The 19575-nt window shown below is 43.8% G+C and overlaps 1 protein-coding gene and 1 long non-coding RNA gene across 8 annotated transcripts in view; one reads left to right on the top strand and one right to left on the bottom strand.

Annotated features, from left to right (window-relative positions):
- Tara (SERTA domain-containing protein 2 taranis) overlaps positions 1 to 19575 on the bottom strand; it is a 61457-nt gene that overhangs the window by 7896 nt on the left and 33986 nt on the right. For all 7 annotated transcript variants that reach the window (XM_071698753.1, XM_071698757.1, XM_071698754.1 and 4 more), the window contains one exon: positions 1 to 1514. This exon is cut by the window's left edge and continues 7896 nt beyond it. In XM_071698753.1, coding sequence (XP_071554854.1) covers positions 117 to 1514 — 1398 coding nt within the window. In that variant the 3' untranslated portion in view covers positions 1 to 116. The remainder of the gene's footprint in view (positions 1515 to 19575) is intronic.
- LOC139768500 (uncharacterized) lies at positions 9724 to 14384 on the top strand. Its single transcript, XR_011717373.1, has 3 exons — positions 9724 to 10417; positions 10977 to 11156; positions 11243 to 14384. It is a non-coding gene; the product is annotated as an uncharacterized lncRNA (long non-coding RNA).

The following is a 19575-nucleotide window of genomic DNA, read 5'->3' as shown; positions in this document are numbered from 1 at the left end:
GCGTGCCTTCGCAGAACTCATCACGGGCTGCATCGGCTACCGCCGCGGATTTATTTGCCCTGCGGCGTCAGCGGATAGAAATCGATGAGATGACTCAACGACGTCAAAGTTGAGGGCTATGATCCTACGCACATCAACGACTCGTGCGTACTACTGTTGCTACCAATGTTGCTGACGCCGGCGTTTCCGATGATGTTACTATTGCCGCAGCTGCTGCCGCAACTGCTCCCCGATGACATCAGGAGTTGTTGCTGCTGCTGCTGCTGCTGCTGTTGCTGCTGGTGATGATGATGTTGATGATGATGATGGTGGTGGTGATGATGATGGTGGTGATGATGATGCTGTTCCTGGGTCGTCGTTGTACTTCTCAGGATGTCGTCTGCCGAAAGAGGCGTCAGCTTCCACCCGGGCATAAAGTCTAGGTCGAGATCGGGCCCAATGTCCACATCCAGTAATTCGTTGTTGTTGAGCGGATCGAGCGGCGACTGGCTCGATAGAGATAGTACGCTCCCCCAATTGATCGATCGGCTGTCGTCACTGTCACCGATGCCGGAATCGACATCGGTTTCTCCCGACGACGTCGGTGACACAGGGAAAGGCGTTAACCTGCCCTGCTCGGGCGGTTGCAGTTGAGCGATCGGCGCCGGTACGACCGGTTCCATAGGTGGTGGACTCCTGTCCCTCTCCATCTCACGTTCTAGGTGTCTTAAAGTGTTGCAGATCAGTACCGATCGGTGGAGGCTTGGATCCGGGAATTGACGATACCTGGCAAGTTTGCACATAGAGATGTTGAGCACGGCGAGCCGTCGTTGCCGATAGCAGGCTCGACCGCGCCGACACCAGCTGGACTTGGAACCTTCGCAACACCGCTCGTTCGCTCGGTAACTTGATCCGAGCTCTAGGTAGCTCTTGCCGTTTTCCTCGCGACGTATCGTTGGCGGCTCGTAATGATGAAGGGCACCCCATTGTGGCTGAGATCTCGATAGTTGGCTGTAACCGTTGCTGCCGATTGGACTGATGGCGGTGCGTTGATGGTGATAATAATGTTGCGTATGATGCTGCAACTGGGTCACCGGGGATGAGGCCGACGTCGAAGGTGATGCCGGCGATTGTTGTTGTTGTTGGTGTTGTTGTTGCTGCTGCTGCTGCTGCTGTTGTGATTGCTGCTGCTGCTGCTGCTGCTGTGCCTGTTGTGGCGATTGGGAAGATGGATGATGCTGCGATGGGTGTTGCTGAGATTGCTGTTGCTGCTGCGACTGCGATGAATTCGTCGTCGAGGGCTGGCACGGGTTCGTCGCCTGTAGGCAGGGCGAACTTACTTCCATCTCATAATACGACGTTGACGTCTGATTCAGGGACGGCCCGTAACTGTCGTCCATCGCCCACCAGCTACCGTCAACGCGTCCAAGCTTTGACGGACTCTCACCTAAATCCATGTGGAATTCCATACAGCCGACACCACCCTCCAATTTGCGTTTTCCTGCCGTCGCCTGCAGACCCATCATTGCACAACTCTGAAAGCACCCACAAATCGCTAACATTAGCTCCATGTATTTCTTTGCGCACATTCAGCTCTATCTGTATAAAAGACATAGCTATTTCTAGTTGTAATTCCATCATCTTATATGTTGAGCAGTTACGACTAATTGTAAGTTTGTTAAGAATCAGCGTTATTTTCAAGTTATTCGTCGATGTTGATGCAACAAAGTCGAATGGGCACGTTTTGCGCGACGCTCGAAGGCGAGAGAGTAGGCACGAGAGGACGTGACTCAGACGCTCGGCACTCCGTCCGAGCGATGGAAAAAGTGACGTCACGCGACTCCCTAGCCCTGCCTGGAAGAAATCATCAGCGGAACGCGGACGACCGCTCGCTGGCGAGCGGGGCTTGGCCACAAGATTTCTAGCGGCGGTACTTTAGAAACGTTCGCTGACAATCTTGCGACAGAGAAACCCATATGCGGAACAAAGAGAAGCTGTATCTATATTTTCGACAAATGCTTAATTTTGTAAGCTGTGAGACAGCTTGGTAATGAAAACATTTTTGCTCCAATAAAAGAGGAAGTTTATAAATATAAGTATCGAGTTTAGTTGAATTAAAAAATCTGAATCTTTATCGTTAAACAACATCAAAATTTTATTTTATTTATTTAAAAATTGCATGCGTTTTTCGCGAACTGAGAATGAGGTCAGGACATCCCGAGAATCCCGAGATTACAATTTCTCTTGGTCTCGTTGCCAATCGTAGGGTGGGATGAACACTCGCGTGCGTATCTTGGCGTCGCGGACCCTACGAAAGCAGTACCCACGCAGCCGTGGATGATTTACGCGCGTACGAGGTCGCGCGAGTGAAAGTAAGTAAATAATCGTTCCTCCCTCCAAACCCTTGCTCACCTCGGGAGACGGAGAGACGCGTTTCTCTGTTGGCGCGAGCGAGAGCGTGAGAAAGAGAGGCCCGGAGTAGGGAGCGTTAGAAGGGAGAGAGGATGGCGATGATGAAAAAGGGGAAGAGAGGGGAATGTATCGCCACGGTGTGCGTGTTCAGTTCAGTTGTGCTCGGAGATGCCGTGAGATGTCACCAGCAACATGTTTGTCGGATGACCAAATCCACGTGGTTTCCACATGACGTTTGATTTTACGGAAGAAGGAAAGAAAAGCGAAAGATATATATATATATGTATATATGTATGTATGTATATACAGGGTGTTTCAGAATTGCACGGCACTATTTTAGGGAAATATTTTCTAGGTCAAAATGAACAAAAAGTTTATATATACATTAGTAAGATAGTAAAGAGTAAAGATTATGTTTAACAGTGAAACATTTAAAGTATGTTTTCGAATTAACCGCCATTTTGTTAAATGCAGTATTCAGCACGATGTAGCCATGTTTCTCTGGCACGTCTTATGGCATCAATATTATTCCTGATAGTTGCTGCAGCTTCCATTATGCGATTTCTTAATTTTTCTTGCGTGCCAATAGATCTACAATAAACTAAAGACTTCATCCAACCCCATAGAAAATAGTCCAACGGCGTTCAACAAAACGGCGGCCATTTCGAAAACATACTTAAAATATTTTACTGTTAATCCTAATCTTTACTCATTAATATCTCTTAGAGCCTGAGCAGAATAGCTGACTTATAATTTTAAGACAATATTTTATGCTTTAGATCTTTGTTTTTAGTAACACACAATACTGTCTTATGTCTCAAGTCTTACAAATATTGACACTTCGTGCATACGTTTAAGACGTGAGACATAAGACAGTTTTGTGCGATACTAAAAACAAAGATTTAAAGCATAAAACATTGTCTTAAAATTATAAGTCAGCTATTCTGCTCAGGCCCTTGCTAATAAATAAGTTTGAGACATATGTTTATATAAACTTTTTTGTTTATTTCGACCTAGAAAATATTTCCCTTAAAATAGTGCCGTGCAATTCCGAAACACCCTACACACACACACACACACACACACACACACACACACACACACACACACACACACACACACACACACACACACACAAAGAGAAAAAAGGCATTGGGACTGCTACTTTGGACCGACGAAAAATTGACGCCGACGGTCATCAGGTCGACCTAAAAGGGTAACGGCGATACTTCGGCCCCCTGAATACACAGACGTATGAAATTTATTATTAAAATAAAGGAAGATGCGAACCTCTTCCTCACAATCACGCGATTAATCTCATTACCGAAGTCGATTATCGTCTCTTTGACTTCCGTCGCTCGATTCGATTATAGAACGAATTGCCACTTACCAAACTTTGATAATTCGCACAACTTTCATAAATTCGCGTTAGAAATAGTTGTGTGGATACTATTCTTATCCCAAACGTTTGCAACTTACGGCTTATCAAATTTTAAGTCTCTCCTTCTCACTCTTTCTCCCTCCCTCTCCCTCTCTCTCTCTCTCTCGCTCTCTCTCTCAAGAAAAAACGCGCGTCTTTCATTTTATGTAATACGTTTTGAAAGTCGACAACTGCGAAATGAAATTATTCTAGCACCTTGACAGTCGAGAGTCTTCGGCTTGATACTCGTGCTCTCCTTTCGTTCCGAAAAATTGAAAGATGTGACGCATAAGCAAAAATTTTTAAAAGCGACCGCAAGGCGTTCGTCGTATCACTATGCTGAGCGCGGCCAGCGAAATATTAAATTTCATTAATATTTTTACATGTACGTGTATCCGCCCATTCACAATGAAACGAAGCCGCGCGCTTGAAACGTTTTGTAAGCGAATTTCATACGTGAACGGGGCGATCTAATGGCTCGGGGAGAACAAACGTCACCGCGTTTCCATCGAACTCGGTGTCCGCGCGTCATTACCAACACCGCGCCGCCTCAAGCTGCGCTGATAGCGCGGCTCCGCTACAGCGGTAGTGAATGATGTGATGATCGAGCTTGTGGTGAACGACGGACCGGAGGCTTGTAGGCAAAGCCAATACGACGCGCGAACGTACGTTTCTGTTATCGCTATATACTCTTTCTCCACATATATATATATATATATATATATATATATATATATATATATGAGATCCCGCGTGATTCTATTACATCATCCCATAGATCAACAAGAAATTCTAAATTCGATCAAGTCGGAAAAAGTCGATAAATCGTAATTTGTTCATGGTTTGAACTTATTTATCGCGTAATTACGCGATAGGTCGCGTGTGTGCCGACACTATTCAGCTTCTCGCAACCGAAGCAACATGGATTTGTATGTAATTTTATACTCGACTGAGAGTGACCCAGTTAGTCTTATCGGTCAAGACGGCAGACTTGGGCGGACTCTAGTCCGAAATGCGTTTTCTACTTGCCACGCGGTAACTACGTCCCTGGGCTGACTCGAGTGTCTCTAGCGGCAACGACTCGCTCTTGTGACCGTGTACATCCGCCGCAGCCGGCCGTAGCGGCCTACTTGGAATATGACTCGCTCGCGGAGATTCTCCTTCCAACGCGACGTGGTCAACCGGCCAGCTCAGAGATCGGAGCTCGGACCTCGGAGCTCGGAGCTCTGAGGAACGTTCGTGGAATCATCGCGGAGGATCGAAACGACGCGACGGATCTAATCTCGCCTTCTAACACCGAAAGAATGACGCCACCTCTTTTCTCAGCAACTTTTCTTTCTTTTTCCAAGCTAAAAGCGACATTCGGTGCAACAGCTCACTTTGCGAGTTTTTGAGTGGGAATCTAAAGCCGTTTTGAGCGAATCTGAAACGAGTGAATGAAATTAATTCAATCGTTCAAAAAATTAACGTTGATTAAAGTCTAATGATTATACTTTGCCTATTATCGAACGCAGAGTTTTATATATATGTGTTTGCGTGTGTGTGTAAAACTCTGACACTTTTATTTTGTTCCACGCTCTGATAGATTATGCCGCGCGAATAATTTCTCATGCGAATTGTTGAAACGATTCGCAAGTTTCAAATTATTACGAGAAGGTCTATTCAAAGTGAGTAGATCTCCATGCACATTGCTCTACGTATCGTGAAAATGTGTTGGAAGGGAGATAAACTTGTGAGAAAACGAGGGGATACGCGTAACGCGGGTTAATAATTTCGTTGATCGGGAAAACTTGGTCGTTGTCTCTCGAATACCTTCCACGTACTCGGGATATGTACTTGAAAATTTTGGCGAAACTCGGCGAATGGGGCGCGCGCCCGACTACGGATGCGGCCGTAATCTCCGGCGTCTCCTCCTCTTACGTGCGATATTTGCGAAGCGTGACCGAGCACTTGTTGAATCGACAACGAAAACGGGAACGGGAACGGGAACAAGAGGGACCTGGGGTGACGGGAAAGGAGGTGCGTGCGCGCGCGCGCGCGCGCGAGCAAGCGAGAGAGAGAGACTAGAGCAAAGCGTAGAGGATAGTGCGGGAAAAGGGGGCAGGAGAAATGGATGGACGGTTAGAGGTAAGATGGTTAGGGAAAGAAGCAAGTGCGAGGGCGAGGTAAAGACGCGGGAGGAGAAACAGATAGGGTGACCGATGCGAAAGAGGGTTAGGGGTTAGGTGATTGGAGAGAGAGGGACAAGAGGAGGAAATACACTGATGGAGGGGATTAGTTGTATGTGGCGATAATACACGATTCTTAACTAGCTGTAAATCAAAGTTGAGAGAGACATCACGCCCCGACGCTCCTTTTCCACTTGTGAAATCCTTGCTACTTGCATCTCGTTTCTAAACCTCGTGACTCTGACGATGAGTCTATCGGCAGACGGCGGGGGTTAATACAAAGCTAAATAAGGGTCTCGCTCCCACGATTAAAACGTGACGGTCATTTCGCAATGTATCACCGCTATTTGGTTCTTTTATACAATTTGCGTGATATAGGTCGGCTCATCCGATCGCGACCGCTATTTCATACAACACCTGCGCATTCCGACGCGTGCGTTGGATAAAACGCCTTCTTCAACTTTCATTGCTGAACGATATTAAAGGCCCCCGGTGGCGGTGTCACGAATAGTCGCAAGGATCCTCGCGCGTCACGTACAGTTTTTCACGAGGTTGAGCTGCTGCACGTAACTCACTTCGATATCGATATTTAAGTATAAAGTATAAAGGAAGTCACAGATTTCGCGCGGCAACTTTGACGTTGAGTAATAAAACGACCGGGATTCGCCACGAGCGAGCAACAGGCGTCAAGCGAGCGAGGAAAGAATAACGGAAACATAGAGAATAAAACCTGGCTTGACCAAGTTTTATCGCGATCCAAACTCGAGACGAGGGGGTATGTGGTAACCCGAGATGCGTCGCGGTATTTGGATAACCACATAAATCATCGGAAGGTACACAAGTGAAGATCGTCTCCAAAAGAATTCGTCGGTGCGAACCAATGTGGGTGATGCGTTACAAGTAAAGGAATCTCGCGACGAATCCGTTAAATTATTTTTGTTTTTAATAGTGTTGGACAATATCTATTAAAAATAAAAATACGTTAACGCGAACACCTTGTTGCGGCTCTGTCCTCTATCGTTATTTACGTTTGATCAACCATGATCTCTCGTTGGACGGAGTATAGGTGGGTTCACGCGATGCACGGTGAGATCCACTAATAATGGACAAATGAACGGCCGATATGTGAAGCAGGTATTGAAAGCAATGTAATCCCGGTGAGCCCGACTCCTTTGAAGTACAAATTGATATTCGACGTCTTCGTAAATGGTAGAAAATCCAAACTACCATTTATATACGTGATTCAAGTACCCGATATGATAAAAGCGCCGATAGGAGTTTAAAGAGGTTTTAGATCTCACGGAGCGTCATCAGCGCGCTTAGACGTTCAACGTTTTCGCTAATGAGCAAGAAATAATGGTGACAGCTACAGATAAAGCCGTCGGCAGATTGGTCGACAATCGTGCGGCAACGGATTAAGGACTGGCAAGTATGCGCAAGGCGAAACAAAAGCCAGACGCATTACAAAAGTTCGGTAAATAAATAAATAAATAAATATACATAAAAGCTCCAAGGAGATGTATACACAAATATTTAAAAAAGTTGATGTCCTATTGCAACAGCATATTCTTGAGACCAAATCAAGTCAAAAAGTCCTGTACCACTTTTCTCTCCGACAAGCAATTATCGAGATATCGTAAGCTAAATATTGTAAAAGTTACAAAGTTTGCCTTGAATATCTTAAAAAATATTAGGCAAATAAAGAAATGTTTCAGACAAGAGTTGATCAAATTAATTAGTAGAAAATGATGATACAATAAAAAATAGAGGTTTTTATTTAAAAAATTTGATTTGAGCCCTATTGGGTCTAACACGGCCCTCGGACCTAAAATCCCTTTAAGCCCTACAACTTTTATCTGAAATATTTTTCTCTAAAAGTTTAAGAGATATTTAAGGTCGTTATTTAAAATAGGACACCCTGTATACATATATATATATATATAAAACATACAAGGTGTATCAAAAATACTTGTACAAACTTTAAGGGTGAGTTCTCCACGCATAAACAAAAAAAAGGTCATATAAACATATGTTCGGAAATGCTTGGTTTATGAGTTATACAAAAAAAAACTTGTTTACACTCGTCGTTAGTTTGCTTTGTACGTTCGATTTTTACATGTGAATTCCTACCAGTAAGTGAGACGCTTTATCAAGGCATCATAGATGTCTGCGAAACCATACGCAACCGTCGTGAGATTTTTGAAAGGGTGCGACAGTCCATGATCCGACATGTCCATATGTGTATTGAAGCAAGTGGAGGACATTTTGAGCATTTGTTGTGAGTGGATAAATAATTGGCCTGAAGATGTATTAGACTGGTCATATGATTGTAGATGTATTCTGTCCATTCTTGTCATTGAATGTAATCTTTTGATTAGAACTCATAAACCAAGCATTTCCGGACATATGTTTATAAGGCCTTTTTTTCTTGTTTATGTGTGGAGAACTCATCCTTAAAATTTGTACAAGTATTTCCGATACCCCCATCTATATGTCCGTGTATGTATGTATGCATGTATGTATGTATGTATGTATATGCGCGCTGTTCTCGCGGTGCGGGTCCGTCCGTTGGTTGGCTGAGAAAGGATCGTTTTTGTGAGCATGACGCGCGCGCGGCAGTGGCGCAAGGTAGTAACGGCGAGCGGCTAGTAAAATCCCAAGTGGAGAAGGTTCACGGTGGATCCGGCTCTGCCGGGCGATGAGGTAATGTTTGCCTCGACTCGACTCGATTCGACTCGACTTGACTCGGTACGGCCGCGCCGAGTCGAAACTATCTAGCAACTTGCGCGACAGTGCCGACGTTGGAAATCGCGGCGCTTAAACTTGGTGAACGTTAATCATCCGCCGATGTATGCTGCTCATCTAGCGACTATAGATATTTACCGGAATATTGCACGGCAGCGTTCGCTATATATCTTGGCTAAAAAATGAAAATCTCTTCAAGTTATGGCGTATATTTGTTTATATATTTCGTTAGGAAGAATGCATTATATCTTCGAAGATTATCAACTTTAAACAAGTAATTTAGTGCGTGTGTTACTAACGTACCGACTATTATATACGGAAAGAGATGTTATGTTAACGGATGTTTGAAAACGCAATACAGAAATCTAGAAAAAGACATGTAATCACTCAAGCTTCGATTAAGCATCAATAATATTTATTTGAATGATGTCCAAGAGAGAGAAACGTCGCTTGAGTCAAAGTCTGACTTGTGAGCGAACCACTTTTAAGAGCATCGAGTAGAATTATGCATGTAATTTATGCATGTACATATTACTATACGTTATAAAAGTTCTAATCGATTTTTTATTAGTAGTTACATACTCTCTAAACTGATTCCAATTAAATAGCGTCATTTTTCAACATGTATTCGATATCACTTTATCCACCGCTTAATCCATTAGTAATATATCAGAACACATTTCAGGTTTATTTAATTTATTAATCATAGATTTCATAATCAAATAAATGTAGAGGAAAGTGCCCTATTATGAGACAGGATCCTAATATGAGATATGTTAAGCTAAAAGGCCCTATATAGGCCCTATCTGTTGATTCCACCATGAAAAAACCCCGCCATCTCATATTAGGATCCTATCTCATAATAGGGCACTTTCCTCTATAAACAATATTAAAATATCGATACTTTGAAAGTATCAGAACCAAAGATCCGATCTGATCTTCCTCTATTTTTCTTCATTTTTCTAATGTGTGTGTGTGTGTGTGTGTGTGTGTGCGAGGGAAGGGGAGGGGGTATACGTTATATTATGTTATCCAATCATTTCAAGAGCGTGATGCTTAAAAAAGTTGGGTCTATATTGGCTTCATATTTATACTTTTAAATTCATTAACGCCAGTCTTTTGCCGGCTCTGCTAGCAAACGCGCTTCGAAGGCTGAGTCGGCCGAGAGACCAGTCGTCGGTAGATAAAAGTAGTCGTTGTATATGGGATGCCTGTGTGTGTGTGTCACATGATTCGCCGTTGATATCGGCGCGGTGATGCGCGCGCGCATACACACACACACACACACACACAAACGCGCTCGCGCGCATGTGTGTACGAGAGTAATGCTGCGCACATGTGTGCGTGTATGCGCGCGCGCGAGTTGAATTTTCTGCGCCGCGCAACACACGACGTCGGCGTCGGAGCAACGTTGCATTGGCGCGCCACGGTGGTCATGACAGCATGACGTCAACCGGCCGTGTGTTATTTTCGAAAGGGGACTCGACGGCGGCGACGCCGCACGGAGAAATTGCGAGGCGGCGCAAACAGCCAGAGCACGTCGCTGTCGGGCGGAGGAACAACAAAGCAAACTTCGGGCGATGTGAGCGAGTGAGCGAGCGAGAATGCGGGATATGTCGAAAGGGACTCACTCGGTTGCGTCTTGCGTGGATGGAAAGTATTTCTTTAAAACACGCAAATTGCCACGACGAGAGTGAGTTATGAGAATATCACTTTACGTAAAATAGTAACGAGCTTTTTATTTTTTTCAAGTAGGTTTTTTAATACTTCCTCACTTGCCGAAGATTATGATCGTGATAAGGCGTTTCTTTTCGGGATATATCGCCTCACTGTCTTCACTCTTTCTTATCTCTTATCTTTTGTTTCTGACGATCATATCTTAAATTATCATTATTATCTCTGTGACTTTATTACTTTTATACTTTGCGATTAGTTTTTAAGATATATTAATTATACAAATTTAGTTTATTGTGAAAAGTTGAAAAATTAAACCGTAAAATGTAATAACTTAGAAATGTGAATTAAATAAGTACTAGTTGACAAATATAAAATATATTTTCCATGTTGCTGTCTGATTTAGATTGACAATGAATGATGCTGATTAAAATTATTTTGATAAAATATTTCGCAATCGTCTAGAAAGAGTGTTACATGTAATCTCCTACGTATCTATTTTCTCTCTTTCTCTCTCCAATTTTTTTCGTCCTGATACAGAAACCTATTCGTATCCTGACATTTCCCTTTCGTCACAGCACGTGTGCGCGCGCGCGCGCGACTGGATCGAACGGCTCGATTTGACAAATGTCCTCGGGGACACGACCGGCGGTTCTCGAGTTTTACGTGAACCGGGGCCAAGGTCGAAACACTATCGTTCTACCAGATCATCACGTTAGCGGCGCAAAATTTAACCCGCGACATATCTAAATCTCTATGTATGTACGATGAAATCATTTATCGTATGAAACAGTCGGGGATATAAAAAATAAAAATCTTTTTGCGTATGTGTCGCAAGATACAGGTGACGTCGAAAAGGTGGAGTTCTTGGCGCACGAAGGCACCCGAGTCGTTGAAATTCGTCGCTATTCTGGAGGCTGATCCAAACGACGACAAGTTTAGCGGAGTAAAGTCCGCGGCAGATTAGCCACGCGCTATCGCAACGAGCGCGCGTGGATAAGATTGTGCCGTGCCGCGCCGCGCCGCGCCGCGGTCGACCGGCTTCAGGCTTCAAGGACTCCGCTTGTTCAAGGCGGTTAAGACGTCAAGACGAAATTTCTCGACGAGACTCCCGTTGCTGAACACGCGACCTGTTTCGCACAGCAGCGGTCATTAAGCCGCGATAAAATAAGTATTTAATAATAAACAATAATTTAATTACCATAAAATATTTTGTATAAGAAAAGCAATCTATATGTATATACATAAATCGCCCCGTTATGTTTCGTTTAGAAATGCACACTTGATTTGTATTAGGAAATATTATTTATCACATGATGGTTCTATCGGATCATCGTAGATTGCTTTTTCAAAAACTACTTTTTCATTAAGCATCTACACATTAATATTGACAAGACATCTATGAGTTTATTTCGCAAGTTAATTTTACGTGACATTTGTTGCTTAACGTAAATAATACGATTCGGTTCTATATTTACAGATCTATATTTACACATCCGATCGAAAATTGACGATTATTTCGCACGAGGGAATTATTTTTCTCGTCAAATAAGTTTTTCAGAAATGCCCACGGAAAGTTGGTCGGTATTACAGATACCGTTCTTAGCCTTTTTCGGCGACATGCGACTCCCAGTCGAAAACAGCGCGGAGCGACGTCATCGGGCGCGAAACGCGCGCGAGAGTCTGCGATGTTTCACTCCCCCGAGGGACGACGGGCACGTGTACCGAATCGGTGGTCGCAGAAGGCCAGAAGGGACGCCGAACGGGGTGAGGTATACGGGGGTTCTTCCGATGCGTCTCGACGGTAACTATCCAATAGGTGACGCCGACCCACTCATTCACTCCTCCATCAACCCCCGAGGCACCCCGTGCGATACCTACGAATGCGCGTAGGCGATCTCTCCCGCACGTAGGACGTAGGTACGCGCGCACTATGTAACGTATATAACGCGCGTATATATGCCTTCCGACTGGTAAATACTCTACCCTATATACGAGGCGGCGAGGAGGGAGGGAAGGAGGGAGAGAGAAAGAGAGAGAGAGAGAGAGCGCCTACGCGCCAGTCGCGCCTACATTAGGGGATGAATAAAGGAAGGTCGCCGAAAACGGAGGGTCGGCACCCCTGGTCCCCAGTGCCTCTCATTCGTACGCCTATCTGTACGATTGTCCGCTTATCCTATAGAGAGGCACGCGCGCATTACGTCTTCGGGGAACTTCTCACGATATGCTCGTCTCACGCAATGTTATTAAGATTGCATACGTTGTTGACATCGAAAACTCAAGTTTCTCTACGTGTTCAAAGATAATAGATATTAATTATATTTGTTTATTTACGTATTCCTTATTATTGTTAATGTCTGTATTGTATTTAATTATGTGTACGCGCGTGTATTCAGTTCAGTTTATTAACAAATAAAATAAAACTGATAAGATCGCGTCTAGGATTAGCCAAGAACCATGTGGCTCCTTGCGTAAATCGGACTGAGCGCCGCTGATACTATCTATAGGTATAGGGGCGCGCGACATCTGCGGTGTCCTGAACGAAGGGTTCTACCCCGAAAACCGGGGAATTGGGTGGGGATCAAAAGCAGGAGGAAGGCCGCGAAAAAGAAAAAAAGTGGGCGAGAGAGAGTGAAAAACTCGAGAACGGAAAATTGAGAGACGAGGCACGCCGAGAGGACGAGCGGAGACGAGGAGTAGAAAGGAAGGCAACAGAAGGAAAGAGACGAAAATAAAAGGAAAAGGACGTCAGGCTCCTCTCGAAATAAAGCGATGGAAAACGTCATCCAGTCGTTAATTGGTCCGTGCCAATTCTAGGAGTCAAAGGTTTCCGTGCATATTTCCTGTATTTCGCGATGTCTCCATTTGTTTCGACAACGATAAGGATATTTCGAGCGTAGATCTCATAAGACGAACAAATTTAAATTGCGAAATAGGTAAAATGTGTTGCGTATTAATAGCAATTATTTTTATAAAAATATAGTACACTTTTCTTGAGATACCAGATATATGTATAAAATATATCATACAATGGCATTGTAACTACAATATATATTTTATTTTTTCGCGAACACGAGTTCATCACGAAAGATAGAAATTCTGAGAGTGTATAGTGTATGAATTTATATTCAAGATTATATTTGAAGGTAGCATATATTCCGACATAATCAAAATTCCCGACATTTTTGGCGAATAAAAAAATTAACTCAGCTCATCGAGAGCAATTCGTGTTAGGGTAAACTTCCCCTTTATTCTATACCGAATTCAAACAGTTTGATGGATGCATCCGTGCGGGCATCACAGTGCACGCTCATGCACACGTGTGTACGCACGTACGCACGCACACGGGTGGCTGTATTTTCGTCGTGTGGGAAAGCGGAGACGCACGCGTCGGCTGAAAAAGGGGGCCATATGTCGGGCAATGGCGGGCACCCCTTGTGCGTGGGAGTGTCAGTGGGGATACATATATACACGCCACTCTCCCTTTCCGATACATTTTTTGCCTCGCGCCGGATTTTTTTAGTGTGGCGTCTTCCTGCTTACGCGCGTATGACGCGGCGTCCTCCCCCCAACCCCTCTCCACTCACTGGTTTGCCTCGTTCGCCCTTCGGCGTCCGTCACCCGGCGTCATGTGGAGCGCGAAGGTTTTTATTTCAAATATTTTCGGTTTCGATGAAGAGACTCGTCGATGGATCCATCTATGAATGAAACGGCGTGATCGGTCATGCTGAAGCTGTGAAGTAATGTACCTCGCGAGGTATCATATTTAACATATGTTTATGTCGAATAATATGCTAAGTATTTTGTAGATATAGGGTGCTCTTTCAGTTACAGATTCTTTAATAAATTTTAATAAATTTCAAATTATTCTTTCTTTAAGAATTAACACGTTATAGCATAGATAGAAGCTGTTTAACTCTTAAACGCTGTACTGTACTCATCTAAAAAAACTTTTATATGTAAATAAAGTATCAAATATTATCAAATTGTGATGATAAATGTTGAATAATATATATGAATAATATATAACTGAATAATAACTAACCTGAGAAAGTTACACCTGTTTTGGTCAAGGATAGAATGACTAACAAATAAAATCGAGGAATCCCCCGAGTCTCGTTTTGTACACGACGGGGTTAAAATAGTACACCTAAAGACTAAGCTTAAGATAAAGCAAAACAAACAAGGGAGAAAAGAAAGGAGAAAAGTGGAAGGAAGGGAATGAAGCGAGAAAGGCAACGTGTGCGTGTGTGTGTGCGCGCGCGCGCGCGCGTCGAACCTGTTCGTGTCTGACGAGTGGGTGCGCGGGATGAAGTTTACGATGTTCGTAAGACGAGAGAGAGAGAGAGAGAGAGAGAGAGAGAGAGAGAGAGAGAGAGAGAGAGAGAGAGAGAAAAGGAAAACGACAAGTGGACAGTTCGGACATAGCAGGTGCTGGCTAGTCAACAATGAACATGCGTCTGGTTTGCGCATACGCGAACACTTTCTACTTACAAGAGTAATGAATCAACGATGTGACAAAGAAAGCATCGAATTACGGAGTTTGCGATTGGGAAACGAAGCCGAGTACTTAGTATCGTCATAGTATCGTTAGTATCGTCTCAGTATTGATAATCTCGTAATATCAATACTTGATTTTGAATCAAGTATTGAAGCAGAGTGCAAGTAGTGCACTTGTGGAAAAAGTTCTGTTGTAGAAATATTTCGCTATAAAATTACAATATTGCGAATACATGAACTTAGCTTTGTAAAATTAAACTTAGTAACGATTGCACGATCATTCTCAAAGGTTAAATCGGTTCTAGTTCTAGTTTTCTTTAGCTATTTCTTGAGCCTTTTATTTTTAAGACGCGTAAAATGTATTCAATCCACAAAGATTATCATTTCTCTCTCTCTCTCTCTTTCTCTCTCTCTCTCTCTCTCTCTCTCTCTCTCTCTCTCTCTCTCTCTCTCCCTCTCTCCCTTCCTCCCTCCTTCCCTCCTGTTATGTAGCAATACATTTTGATTCATCAGTACCATGCCAAGCTATGCGTCTCGTCGTACAAATTTGTCGGATCCTTCTTTTGTGTACTAGTCACGTACACGAAGGCAAAGATTCCAAGAATTTTGAGAAAGATGCGTGCCGGAAAAAATTTGTCTTGGCGTCTTTTACCTACTTGTGGGGCATGGACATGGTCGAAGATACCTGGGCCCAGGTAGGAAATACGGATGATCGTCATGCTTGGGTCACGATGCTGTGCTGCCTTGACGAGGGTCGGACGTAAGGGTGCATCGTGTGGTACGTTTCGAAGAGCCAACAATAAAATCCAGGGATTCTCATTTAAGCTTCCGTTCGTGAGAATGCAGTACAAAAGTAATATTTCAACGGCAAGGTCATTTTACCATAGAAAAATGAGTTATTTTAGAAAGAGTAGCGTTACAAATTCTGAACAAAATGGATACCAGATAATTATACAAATATGTTTAATATAACACAGTAATCACGCAAAAAATTTGTAATTAATGGACCAATGCTTTGTTGGTATCTGTATTTCGGACAATACATGTACCGTATGAACAACACGTGGGTGGGTTAATGGAAATGATCACCGTGCAATAGTGTATGAACAATGGTACACGAGGCCCTAAGGTTGAGATATGCTATATTGGAAGCTGCGGGACCAGGTCGGATTTGGGTTCAGGATAGTAGATCCTATACACGCTATCTGAAGGGAGAGAGAACGAGGGTTGGAGCCTTTTATGCCGAGGGGTCCCCGGGTAGACTATGGCCTCGGTCCTTTTTGTTCGGACCATCGAAGCGGCAGCGGAAAAAGTTCTTTCAGTGTCGAGTAGGCCTGCCGCTCCTGCGAATTGCGCAGAACGACTAGCTGATTGATTGTTTTGCCGTCGACATTTCGCATGTTAGCATATAAACTATACTAATTAGTTAATTAGATCCCAAGATATTCCGAGTGGTTATACATATAATGTTCTTATATCGCAGAAATATAAAATTAAGATTTTAATAACTTTATTAAGATAATAAAGTTTTGTTATAAACAAATTCATACATATTAAAAAGATAATTTTGGAAAAGTTCAGTGTTTTATATAAAATTGTAAATTTTAGTTATTATCGATATGTATTTTCTTATTTCACCTACGTAGTGGAAAAAAGAACACTAAAATCAAAAGTGGAGGCAAAACGAATTTGGGGAAAAAAGGAAACGAATACAGGTAGACAGGGAAGACTTGTGGGACACGACGATCCTTTAGAAACTTTAGAAAACTGCACAAGAAATCTCTTGAAAATTTCGAAACCTTTAAGAGACAGAAGGAAATAAATTCTTAGAAGGATCCAAAATTTGAAGATTTTCACTAAGTTTTCTGTGCGTGGGATCTCTTGTAACATTTGAATAATTGTAATACTGAAAGATCGTTTTCAGAGCCCAATTGTATAACTTGGATCTCAAAAAGTTATATTCGAATATAATACGAACTTATTTCAGGTAAAACAATAGAGTTTACAAATAGATAAATAAAATTAAAATAATAAATATTTATGTTACTTTCCAAATTTCGAAAATCAAACAATTTGCCCTTGAATTCAGGCAAAAATGTTAAGTTGAGTAATATATTGTAAAAAAGGAAGAAATTAAAGCTATTCACATCTGCAATTAGTGCTATTCTCACACGAGTTTTCCTCAACTAAACTTTCCAAACTGTCAGATTTTCGAACATCGCAAATCCATTAAACAGTTCGATGCATCATTGACTTCCTTTCAAATTGTAAGAATTATTTGGATTTGAATCTTGGACATTTCAACTTGAAACAGTTCGAATAGCTCGACCATGTAATTCGTTCGAATCTGTCCGAGCCTTACTTTCAATTCCCAAGTCTACATAATAGTACGTACATGAAGAGACAGACGTGTTGTATTTTAAGTTACTGCATGGATTGGCATACCGAAAACTCCTCGAGATAGAGGAGGGACAATCGCGAGTGTATCCCGTAAGTCGTAAATGATGGGAGGAACGTAATGAAAATCGTAGGAAGTCCTCTCCGAGAATTGTTGGAGCCGTTCGACAACGGAATAAAACGAGAGAGACTTTACTGTTAGGTGGCTCTTGAAATGCGCGCGAATAGATGCGTCGTACAGCTGGTCGCAGCGAGTGAGCGAACGAGCGAGTCGAGCGACTGCGCCTGGCTATTCCTTCGATCGGCAAGCCAAGTCATCCAGCTAGCCTAGCTAACTCAGTACGCTAGTTGGATCGGAGCCTGCAGGGTTGGGTGTTGGTGAAAGGTGTGGCCGCATTAGCCATACGAGAAAAGGAGAATACAATATTCTAACCGCGGCGCGCGATATTCACCGACAATGAGCGCGTTGGGATGACGAGGACGACGACGAGGAGGGTAATCACTCTCGTTTTGGCGTTTCCTTCTCTTCGCCGTCGTCATCCGACGCAATAATCGCGGTAGGCACGCTGTAGCAAGGTAGAGAGAAGGGGAGGGGAGGAAGGGAGGGAGAGGGAGAGGGAGAGAGAGAGAGAGAGAGAGAGAGAGAGAGAGAGAGAGAGAGAGAGAGAGAGAGAGAGAGAGAGAGAGAGAGAGAGAGAGACGCGGATGCGGAGACATCAACTGGAAAAAAACCATGGGCGTACAGGTGGTCGGCAGCGAAACGGTCGAAGAGTACCGCTTAATGGGATTCAACGACCTCCGTACGACGGTTGGGTCGGATCTAAGTACATCGGCCTGTATCGGCCTATTACACCCGCTTGCCGATTCCGGCGACATGGCACATCAGAGCACCTCTTGCAAGTTTACCCCCCCCCCCCCCCGGGCGGGATCAATCGCGCTCGCGTCACCAATATTCGAAATGGACGAATATTAACCGTGAAAATAAAAATTTCTCTGTTTGTTGTCGCGAGAGACAAATCGTCACGTAGCCGTCAAAGCTTGGCTCGTGGCTAATCGCGCTGTATTAAAAACTACCAATTAACACACGCGAGTAAGCAAACTGCTTAGTCTTCACTTAACTTTAAGTGGTCTTTACTTGAAGTTTTCATTCAAAGATTGCATGGGGATACTTGTAGGAATGTCAAACTGCAAAAGAAAGGCGTAATATATCCCGTCGAATATTCGTTAAGCCGAGGTCAATTCCGATGTCAGAGAGGAAAGGAATTGTGCACGAGTGTGCAACATCTCTCTCTGTAAATCCTATGTCGATAGATATCGCATTCGTTCCGAGCGAACGATTCGCCGCTCAGCTTATTTTCTTGCTTTCTTTGCTAAGGACGATCCGCAAGCTCGCTCGCTAGGTTAGTCGCGCGCCAAATCGGCGATCGGCGGAAATTCCCGCGGAGAGAACAAGATTTTTCGCGTCATAAATTCTTGCGGGAGGAGAGCGATCCAAGATCTTTGCCCGTAGCGGTACCGTCCTTGCCCGATCGCCTCGAGCAACGCTGGCCCTGACGTGACGCGTTGTGGTAACTGTTCCTGTATCCTGGCCCGACTATTCCTAGCCGAGAGAGTCCGGTATGCCGTATGCCGCGCAAGCGAGCGCGCGATGCTCGAAATGGCGCGCGCCTCAGCAATTATCAAAGCGCCACTCGTGCTCGCATTGAACTCCATTTCATATATATCTATTCAATTATATTTCCTTTATCTATAAGAACGACGAGAGGAAATGCATGTCACACAATTGCTTATGCTACAAGCTACATGATGCGGTCGCGAAATATCAAAAATGCTTTGGCTTTGACAACGAACGAATACTCGCGGACCGCCCTCGCGCGTCCGTGGCTATATCAAATCGCGTTCAACACCATCCAAACATTATATCCAAAGTATCCGCGAAGGTGATCGGCAATCGGCAATCGCACGACCCGGCTTTGGACTAACGAGTGTCAATCGTGGCGCGCCAGGATAGCAAGATATTGGAGGGGGATAGCTGCTGTGATGGGGCCGGTGGCATCGGAATCGCGGGACGCCACCGCGGTTCGAAAATAAAATTTGCCTCGCCGTTGCGCGGAGAGAGAATCCGTTGATCGCGGGCACAGCCAACATTTCGAGTCCCGACCCGTGATGCTCCGGTACAGATATACGCGACTTTCGTAGATATAATATCAACACTTTTATTTTACTTTCTCTGGTAATCATGGACCTCCCTGAGGACTAAATGTCATTCTGTATAAATCG

The sequence above is a fragment of the Temnothorax nylanderi genome, unplaced genomic scaffold (genome assembly GCF_030848795.1).
Source record: "Temnothorax nylanderi isolate EJ_2023f unplaced genomic scaffold, tnyl_v1.0 TNYL_tig0016_pilon, whole genome shotgun sequence".
Classification (NCBI taxonomy): Eukaryota; Metazoa; Arthropoda; class Insecta; order Hymenoptera; family Formicidae; genus Temnothorax; species Temnothorax nylanderi.
The sequence above is the reverse complement of the archived record's forward strand: the minus strand, read 5'-3'. Positions and strand labels throughout refer to the sequence as shown.